Raw genomic sequence first — 10,893 nt, forward strand, 5'->3', positions numbered from 1 at the left:
TATAAAGCCAAACGAACGCATGGTGTGGGAGCTTCGATCCAGTGCTCTCTTAAGAGGCCTCCAACAACTTTGGCGCGCACGGTTCCGAGTCGGCCGGGCGCTTTCAAGAGATAAGAATAGTAGAAGAGAAAGCTCCCAGGATTCAACGCGGCCCCGGAGTAAATCCCTCCACACACCGCGTGTTGCACAGTGTGGAGAGAGCCGTCTTTGTTTGCTTGCACAGAGTACTGCCATTAGGCGGGTTACCTGATCCGACTCCACATGAAGGTCAGGAGGGGAAACTACTAAAACTGGGATCGATATGCAAAAAATGTAGTTTTGCCTTACATAAGTTATTGCTATTGTAAAGTTTCTAGCGTCTCTCAAGAAGCTCTGTTTAATGTAAAACAAAAACTCTGGCTGTAGACTGAGTTTAGAAGTCATTTGGATTGCTCTCTGTGCAAGAAAACATGATGATTCGTAGCCCCTAGACCATGTTCTCGAACGGTAATGCCCGTCTGAACTTCACAGTGGTTGCCCGACAACAGCACAACCAGCCCCCGCACAAAGCATCTGGATATAGTGTGTCCACAACATGAAAAGGACGTGCTGAAAATTCGCAGTAGTGAATTCGAGACTCCATCTCCAGCTGCTCGGCGTCCGTCTCATGTCTGTCCCGTTTGTATGTGCCATGGACAGGCCTACTCGGGGCCCCTGGGAAGGCCTACTCGGGGCCCCTGGGAAGGCCTACTCGGGGCCCCGGGGGAAGGCCTACTCGGGGCCCCGGGGGAAGGCCTACTCGGGGCCCCGGGGAAGGCCTACTCGGTGCGCTGTGAGTCGTGGTGGTTCTCTCCCTCGGTTTCCTGGTGGCTGAACAAGTAGCTCCACCAGGTCTTGGAGTGCTGGATGGGCCTGCTGTTCTTCATCTTCTTCATTTCCTGCAATAAAAGGAATGGTGTGAGACTCCTTCGCTAAGCTGCTGTTCTTAGACTCTGGAAACCACTGTGCACTGATCATGTAAGCAATGTTTTGAAATGTGTTCATGTTGTTATAGAGCGTGTCTGTCTGCCATATTGTAAAGCTCACGCTGCCTCACTCAGAAAAACATCCGTGGAATACACGGCGCTAACGTTTTCTGTTTTTTTTTTTTGCTGCTGCTGTTGTTTAAACGTACTTTTCATTGTAAAATGATGTGGAGGAGAAGCAGCATTTTCAAGTTTCCAGGCAACAGCACAGGGTCAGATCAGTTGGTCTTTGTGGGACCATCCTTTGGACCAAAACGCTCTTATGAGTGCACAGCATTTGACCGGCGAATGCTTCGTAACAGGGCTGCACCACATGAAGTAACGGGCGATATGCGAGACCGCTGAGCAATATGGCGATAAAGACATTACTGTGATATTTCACTAAACCATTTCAACACGATGTGCTGTCTAATTACACACACATTGTGAGGAACTACTGGTTATGTGGATGACTCACTTCTATTTTCAAGTTGTTCGAGGTCAATATTGCCTCTTGCAATGTTTAAAGGGGCTAGATGCAAGTTGGCCATTTTATACTCACTACTGCCACCTCAGGTCATATGTGTAACTGCAGGTTCTATGTTAAGCTCGTGCATGACGGCACTTCGGACCGAATAAACAGCTTTCTGAGTGACAGTGCAGGATATTAGAGGCAGTTGTGGTGAACAGGTTCATTCTACACATTAGGACATGGCTGGAACATGTAGGGCAGGGCTCTTCAATTACTTTTGTCACTGGGCCATATGTGTTGGAGGTCATTGGCCACTGGGCTGGTCAGTCGGTGACCCACCACTGCCACCAAACATATTCATATTTTTGGGATAAATAAGTGATAATTTCATTATCATCAATGCTTGAAGAGAACAGAATTACATTCCAGCATTTTAGGCTTTAGAAACATTGCAATAACATATTAATACAGAATAATAAAGAGCCTAATAATAAGACTACTCAGAACTAAACCTGTCAGTCCGTCCAACAATCAGCTCCTGTTTACTCAGTTAACACCGTTTTAAAGAGCCATGTTTTCATTTGAGGAGAGACGCTAGCTAGGCCCCGTCATAACACCCTCCGGTGGCCCCGCGGGTGGGCCTGATGTTTTGAAACTCTGTATAGTCCCTTTAAAGTGTTGAGTAGTGTTGTATGTGTGTAATGACCACAGAATATGTCTCCTTTAAGCTGTGATGCACTATTCCTTTACTTGACAGTTCAGCTCACCCCTTTGTCCAGCATGCTGTCGAACTCGTCGCTCATGCGCCGCAGCTGCCGGCCATACTTCTTGGCGGCCCACAGAGCTGGGGGGGCTGACTTGGAGCGTCCCCGGAAAGGGAACCCATCGGTGGGGGTGCCCAGCTCCTCTTCAGCCCTGGACTCATCACACGCTTGGGACTCTGAGCTCAGCCGGATCCTGCCGATGCCTGTAGCCCCAAGGAACAAGTCTGTACAGTCAACTATGTCTGCAACAGTCAGGTCACATTTGTGATGTTACAGTATGAAAGTATAAAGAAGCATGTCATGCCCGCCGTAGAGCCACAGCACATGTCTGTTTTCATATGTTAAAGGAATGAACTTGTCACTCCGCCCCATGGCACACACCCCAACTCAGCAAAATGAAAACGAAAGGACGCAAACTAGAAAGACTTAGCAAGACAGCGGTCTCACTGTTCATTCCCAACTCTATAGAGATCACCTACAGCAGTGCAAGCCCTTTCAGACGGGTCACACACTAAGCCCTCTGGATACCGGCTCACAATCGTTTATCACTGAAAAATGCACTTCATTTCTCTCCTTCCAAAGCAAAATCGACAATATTTACAGGCAGCTCTCAGCCTCCGGCCCAGCCCTGTCCCATTTCCCTTTGAGCTCCCCTTCTGACCTCCATCACCTCCATCACCAGCTCCTCCCTGTCCACCGGTACAGTCCCAAACACTCCAAACTCACCGCCATCACCGCCCTTCTGCAACCGGCCCAGGCAGGTTGAAGATGTTATTTTTATTCTTCAAAAATCTACCCTTAGGCTTATCTGAATGCGGTGTCGATCTGTATCATGGGCAGAAAATGAACAGAGCAAACATTTACTCAAGTGTTCACGAACTGCACAGCTCCATCTGAGAGCAGTGGTCTGAATACAAATGGCTTTATCACATTTGTGTACATTTCTTTTCACATTTTCAGATGTATTATTGATGGGCTTCGTCCGGTCTGGAGAAGTGTATCACATCTGTGCCACACACTTACAAACACACATATTAGTCCAAACTGAATATGGAATGGACTTGCGGTTTACTCAATTACAAAAGTGCGTCCTCTCCCTGTACGACTTAACCTCTTACCCCCGCCTTCAGCAAGCGCATTTTCTCCAGTTCGGTTTTACCCAAATCTAAAAGCTTCTCGATTGGAGCTCACAGCCTATAGGCCTGCGCTCATTTGGGTAATGCCAAACTGGAGAAGACGGTTAAGCCGGGGCGATCTCAGACTGTGTAATATGACTGTGGGCTGGGTTAGACTACAGTCTGCTGGTTCGGTCTGGTTTGGTCTGGTTTGGAATGCTTGAACATGTGTCATACATGAGTCGGACCTGCTTCTCGGAGCTCGGGCAGTGTGAGCTGCTGTTTGCGCTGGGCCTTTGCTCTGGTGACCTGTTCCTCGTCCAAGTCTTCAGATGGGTCTGATTCACTGTCGGAGATGGTGAAGCTCGCCGCCATTGTGTCTCCTGGACAACAAGATACATGTTAGTGTCATGAGTCCTGACTGGTCACACAGGCACGAGCTCGACGTGAAGGGCAGTTTGATCTCATTTCAAGTCCAATAACATGATTATAGAACATAACATGATGAAGTGACTCGTATACCTATATAATATTGACTACATTCACTCTGACAGGGACAGGCAATGTGGCCCATGGGCCAAATCTGGCCCTCCAGTATAGACACTCTGTCCCCCATGATGATTTGGAGAAATATTATCACACAAATCAGAGACAAATATAGAATAAGGTACTACATTTGGAAAATACTGTCAATGTTTTCATTATTTTTTCTGTATACCCCATTGATATGAGTCTTATGACAGACAGTTGAAGGTGCGTTATGTGGGCTACAACTGTGAGATTTGGCCTTTGTATTTTTGCAAAGAAAATAGACGCTCTACGAGAGCTGCACAATATATCCCAAAAATATTGTATCTTGATTCTAGGTGATGCAATATCCGTATGGCGAGAAAACGCAATATATCACAACATGACTTCAGTCTTCATCACTTATGCAAACTCAGCCAAAAACAAAGAATGCATTAAACTTTTAAATGTGTGGAAGTTCAGGTTCAGTTAAACCTCCTAATTTAGTACAGTTTTTGTCTACTGATTTTGAAGTCTTGTTTTGGCACCATTTGCTGAATAACTAGTTACTAACAATTTGTCTTTAATTTGAACGGAACATAATATGTTGAAATGGTTACGTGAAATATCGCAAGTTACTTCAATATCGACCCTGCGCTCCACGACACAAGCCTGCTCAGCCCTGCACTGACCGAGCGGTCACTGGACATCTCCAATGACTGGACATTCAGGCTGGGGAGGGTGAAAACTACTCTGTCTGCAGCTTACAGGGAACTCCCTTTTTACGTGCAAAAATACAACCATTTTATTGAATTCTTTTTTTCAATATGTATTTTTAATCTGCCAAGTAGTGATCTATAAGTGAACATGCAGAAAATGTTCAGGAGGTCCAAACTCCAGTGGTTTTACTCTAAACCCTACAGAGGCGGATTTATTGTGTGAAAAGGATTTTGTACAATCTGCAAGTTGGGACCAGTTAACTGAGATGTGATGATGAAACTGAGCAGCCTTGATGTGGGGAAATCAGTCAAAAACAGCAGAAGACAAATGAGATGAGTATCTGTAATCCTGACACTTGGTCTGGATTACAATGAAACAAGTGCAGACTGTGAAAAACACACAGAACCAAAGAGGGTATGCAGTTGATGTCACACTATAGCAACTACATGGCAATAGAAGCCACACGAGAGTCCAATTCTACATTGTTATCGTGTGTTTGGAAGTCCTCCATGGTGAGGGTTCTGTTGAAAATGAAAAGCCCTCATGCAAAGGGACTAAACAGAACCATAGTTTGACTTTTCAAACTTCAGTGCTGTGTGTCCATAAGCTGTGCTGCCTTCATGGCCATATCATGACACGGAATCATAGATGGTCCTAACACACCCAGGGCTATCTGTTTACTCTGCAGCCTGATATCACTCTCACAGTCAGTCCAAAGGTAACCACAAGTCACTCCATTGTTCATACAGCTGTAAACACGGAAACGACCGGACCCCTCCGGCCTACGTGAAGGCGCAACATTACCGGAGTAGATCTGCTTTGGGACAACGCCGACTGTTGTGTTGTTGTTGACTGAGGACAAAAGAAAGTTCCCACAGGCGGAAGCGGAGCTCTTCCTGGCGGCTAACGCTGGGGACACGCGGGGCAGCCCGAGCTAAAGTGTGCCCTCCGTGCCCACGGTGTTCCACGGTGTTCCACGGGGTCCCGCGGCGTGGCTCTGGCCTCATGCGGTGCGGGATGAGGCTGTTGTTGTCTTCACAGAGCACACACACACACACACACACACTCCAGCCGAGCGCGCTCACCCAATGGCGACGCGTCACCGCTCCGCGCGGCGCGCTGACGTCACTGTTGCGAGCAGGACTGGGCTTTTGTTTGTGTCTTCGGTCTCAGCGGCACCCAAAGGCGCTCACCAGCATTTACACAGACACGACAAGCCAGCGGTCCCTGTACAAGGGGAAATGCGGACACACCAGGCAAATGTGAGGCGCGAAATGCGCCATGACCGGCCACACGTTAGCCTCAATGATTAGCCTCAATGATTAGCCTCTTCTGTCGAGCTTAGAGCCCGTTCAGTTGTGGCCACTAGATGGCAGCATTGCCAAACAAACTGAGGTGTAAAGCCACACACACACACACTCCTCAGAGCACACACTCCTCAGAGCACACACTCCTCAGAGCACACACTCCTCAGAGCACACACACCTCAGAGCACACAGTCCTCAGAGCACACACTCCTCAGAGCACACACTCCTCAGAGCACACACTCCTCAGAGCACACACACCTCAGAGCACACACTCCTCAGAGCACACACTCCTCAGAGCACACACTCCTCAGAGCACACACACCTCAGAGCACACAGTCCTCAGAGCACACACTCCTCAGAGCACACACTCCTCAGAGCACACACACCTCAGAGCACACACTCCTCAGAGCACACACTCCTCAGAGCACACACTCCTCAGAGCACACACTCCTCAGAGCACACACACCTCAGAGCACACACTCCTCAGAGCACACACTCCTCAGAGCACACACTCCTCAGAGCACACACTCCTCAGAGCACACACACCTCACACACGCTCACTCCCCGGGTAACTGAGCTCCTCACCCGATCTCGGAGGGTGCGCCCAGCCACCCTGCGAAGGAAACTCATTTCGGCCGCTTGTATTCGCGATCTTGTCCTTTCGGTCATGACCCAAATCTCATGACCATAGGTGAGGGTGGGAACGTAGATCGATCGGTAAATCGAGAGCTTTGCCCCGACTCAGCTCCCTCTTCACCACGACAGACCGATACAGCGACCGCATCACTGCTGACGCCGCACCGATCCGTCTGTCCATCTCACGCTCCATCCGCCCCTCACTGAGAACAAGACCCCGAGATACTTGAACTCCTCCACTTGAGGCAAGGACTCCCCACCGACCTGTAGAGGGAAGGAGAACCATGGCCTCAGATTTGGAGGTGCTGATCCTCATCCCGGCCTCCACACACTCGGCTGCAAACCGCCCCAGAGCAGCTGAAGGTCCTGGTTTGATGAAGCCAACAGAATAACATCATCTGCAAACAGCAGAGATGAGACTCTGAGGCTCCCAAACCGGACACCCTCCGGCCCCTGGCTGCGCCTAGAAATTCTGTCCATAAAGGTAATGAACAGAACCGGATTATTATTACTTTACTCTTAAAAAACACAATTTAAAACACTCACAATTTTAAGCTGGTAATACATTTATTAATCTAATTATATTTATTCATTGCTGTATATAAATCTAAAGTCTAAAGGAAAAATAACAGAAATTCATCACAAGGATTTTTTTTAACAAGGACTCACTCACGACAGTATTTGATCAAGCCAGTTATAGACCAGGACTAAACCAGGATTCATTCAGAACAGAATCAGAACCATCAAAAAAAAGCCAATAGCAGGACAAATGGCTCATATGAACATGGACTAAGCAAAAGTTGCACAGATTCTGTCCAAAACTAAGACAGACGGTACAAAATAAAGTCTAATTATTTTCTCAGAGCCGCATTTGAATCTGTGCATGTTGTGGAGGGCTGAAACAACAACATCAACAGGTAAGTACGATTTTTGGACGAGCTAAACTTATGTTGTTTAGTTGTAATTATGTCCACTTCTGAATGTGTTTGAAAATGATCACTTATCAATGTGAACCCTGCCCTGCAGTTAGGGAACCACCACTAAATCACTGACTACTTTTAGGTTGGGCCAGTACTGCAACTTGCACCAGATACTTCCAAGGTATACTTCATAGACACTTTCCCTTTTGACAATTGAACCCACTTTTCCCGCTTTTTTTTACTGCACAAACTGCAGGACTCTGAAGCTGCAGGCACTTTTTGCAGTGTCCTGTATCATGTCAGTCCAAACTAAAAACAAGCACTGAGCAGGCAGGGCTTGTCTGACTATTTCTTACCTGTTTCTTTCTCCATTTCCGTCCTGTCCTCATTCTGCTCTTTCCCTCTCTGTGTCTCTCTTTGAACTATAAATCCACCAGAGCAATTATTAAAAACCCAAAGTTATGACATGTACTGTAGTATTGCAAACGTGTGAAACTCGAATCACACTACACTGCGTTCCAAATGATTATGCAAATGACATTTTTCTAAGATTTTCTAAATTGTCAACTCAAATGAGAGTCAGTATCATTTTCAAGTTTTTAACTGTTAAAGCAGGGGTGTCAAACTCATTTTGGGTCGCGGGTCGAAATTCAGCTCCCACGGCGGGTCGCGGGCCGCGTATAATAGAGAACATTTTCCCATTAAATGAATAATGAGCTGTGATTTGGCCAAAGCCCCAACTTGACTGTAGCTTCATTAATAACAACGGCTTACGCTTGTATTGCACTTTACAAGCCTGTGTCACAAGTTCCTCAAAGTAGTCGTCATTATTCATTCACTCCAGACTCAGTGGTGGTAAGCTGTTATTGAAGCCACAGCCGCCCTGGGGCAGACTGTCCATTTACCACGTGACTATATAATGTGTTGTTCATATCCTGAGCTCTTATTATGTCAGTGCCCTCTGCTGGACACGTGTGGAACTCTTTCCTTTTTAAAAAAAAAATTGAATGCCCACTAGTGGCTAGAATGAGCATTCTGGCTATTCTTTAAAAAATCATAACTCCGCACAGGAATGGGCTGGAGACTTACTTTTTTTGTAACAATTTAATTAATTAATTAATGTTCTACAGGACAGGGGCCAGATTAAATCATGGGCCGTATGTTTGACACCCCTGTGTTAGAGGATCATTAAAATGTGTAAAAACCTATACTGTTCCAAATGCTTATGCAACTCATTGTTTCAATACATTTCAAAGCTTGTGATTAAGTGAAAATTGTCATTTGTTGAATTTGCAGCATTAGGAGGTCATATTTACAGAAAACAAAAACTATTTCAATCAAAAACATCTTAACAGGTCAAGTTATATTTTAACATAGGAGCCCTTGTGTGAAGCAGCTTCAAAATTCTTAAATCCATTAAACTTGTGAGTTTTTGGAGAGTTTCTGCTTGGATTTCTTTGCAGGATGTCAGAATATTCTCCCAGAGTTGCTGTTTGGATGAAAACTGCCTCCCACCCTCATAGAAGTTTTGCTTGAGGCTCCAAAGGTTCTCAATAGGGCTGAGGTCAGGGGAGGAGGGGGTCCACATCATGATTTTCTCTCCTTTTATGCCCATAGCAGCCAGTGATGCAGAGGTTTTCTTCACAGTATGACATGGTGCGTTGTCATGATGAAGAGGATCTTGTTCGGGAAAACACGGCTCTTCTTTTTGTAGCATAGAAGACAGTGGTCAGTCAGAAACTCCACATATTTTTCAAAGGTCATTTTCACACCTTCAGGGAGCCTAAAAGGGCCTAAAGGGGCCGACCAGCTCTCTCCCCATGATTCTGGCCCAAAACATGACTCCCCCCCCTCCTTACTGACGTCACAGCCTTGTTGGGACATTGTGGCCGTTCACCAACTATCCACTACTCCATTGATCTGACCATCCAGGGTTACACGGCCTCATCACTGAACAAGACTGTTTGAAAATGAGTCTTCATGTATTTCTGAGCCACGTAGATCCTTTTTCTTTCCCATATTGCTTGAAAATGATGATCTGCTTAATAAAGGGGAACATCCTTTTTCAGTAGTTTTTCCCTTAACTGGACTTGAAAACTAATCATCCCAGGTCTCTGAGATTAATGTGAGTTATTCAAAGAGCCCCAAGACACAACACCATCCATGAGTTTCATTGAAAAAAATGTTTTTTTTTACCTTTTTGACACAAAAATACAATTTGCATAATCATTTGGAATGTAGTGTATTTGGGTACGGCTTGTCATGAAAAATGAAAGGAGGTCTCAGTACAGTTGAGAACCACTTTAGTTTGAAGAAAGTCACAGCTAGCAATTTGACTCATGGTTTCACCAAATCATGGTGGTGAAGTAGTTGATATTATCACCAAGTACTTTGAGGGGGGCTAGCCGAGGAGGTTAGGGCACCTGTTCCGGAGTTTTCACTCTGAAAGAGATAGGCATGTCCCACTGGAGGGGGCCCCAGAGAAGGTCCAGGACACACTGCAGGGACGGTCTCAGTCTGTCCATCAGCCGCTTCGAGCAAGACCCTTCACCCATTGCCTTTACCTTTGGTGTGAGTGATTGGTGGTCTATCCCATATTATGCTTTTTCCCCATACAGAATGTGACCGCAGACAGAGATGTCCGAACCCTGCAAAGCTGTTGTTATCCGTCATCAAAGGCTGTTTTCTCTTAATGCTTTTTTTTTCTTTCTAAATGCGCTGGTTCAAAGAAAAATATGACAAAATGATCTGAAGGCCACATGAAAGTTTGCGTTTTATAGCATGTCATTCCCGCAACTACCAGCAGAGGGCGCTCCAAGCCAATTCAAAATCCTGATCAGCGCAGTTTCTAACTCATTTTTTTCATCATAAAATATCACTGCTGAAGCACACTTGTTTTTAAAAGCCTCTTTAAAGACACGCCGCAACAGAATAAAATCAGGTTTGTTTTGATAAGTGCAGAAATGGCGTTGCTATCACTGGTTCGTGTCTCAGGTTTCTCAGCATTTCAGTTGCTCTTGTTTCACAGTAACAGTAACTTTAACCATTCTTTACATTTTCTCTAGTCTTGCTCTATCTTTAGTGCTGTGGCCCTTCATGTGTGTTCCATGCGTCCCGTCCCTGATTACAGGCCTACGGTGGCCTATAATCAGCCCCATTTACCGGCTGCCTGGTCCTCTCGGCCCCCTCCTCCACCCCGTCAGCGCTCTTGTGTGGCTTTAAACACAAACGCATTTGGTCCAGCACGCCTAATTGACTGTGAGTGGGAGGAACAAAGCGGCTTCTTCGAGCCGCGCGCCCGTGCAGCCAAACAGAAGTAACGCGAGCAAAACAAGAAGATGCTCAGCGCTGCGGAGGCTATTTTTGGAGGGATTAGCCCATGGGAAGAAGACGCGGAGCGGATGGTGCCGGGGAAGCATCCTTCTCTTTAATCTGCGGCGTGTGAAAGTGTGGACGTCAATGTGAGAAT

The 10,893-nt window shown here is 46.3% G+C and overlaps 1 protein-coding gene across 1 annotated transcript; it reads right to left on the reverse strand.

Annotated features, from left to right (window-relative positions):
- Positions 1-436: 436 nt before the first annotated feature.
- Positions 437-5,647, reverse strand: badb (BCL2 associated agonist of cell death b). The gene is made up of 4 exons (XM_079580502.1): positions 5,366-5,647; positions 3,600-3,717; positions 2,223-2,424; positions 437-917 (listed from the first exon to the last, which is right to left on the reverse strand). The coding sequence occupies exons 2-4, from the start codon at positions 3,707-3,709 to the stop codon at positions 798-800; spliced, it is 432 nt and encodes a 143-aa protein (XP_079436628.1). The 5' UTR covers positions 3,710-3,717; positions 5,366-5,647; the 3' UTR covers positions 437-797.
- Positions 5,648-10,893: the final 5,246 nt, after the last annotated feature.

This window comes from Gobius niger, assembly GCF_951799975.1.
Source record: "Gobius niger genome assembly, chromosome: 21".
NCBI classification, from domain to species: domain Eukaryota; kingdom Metazoa; phylum Chordata; class Actinopteri; order Gobiiformes; family Gobiidae; genus Gobius; species Gobius niger.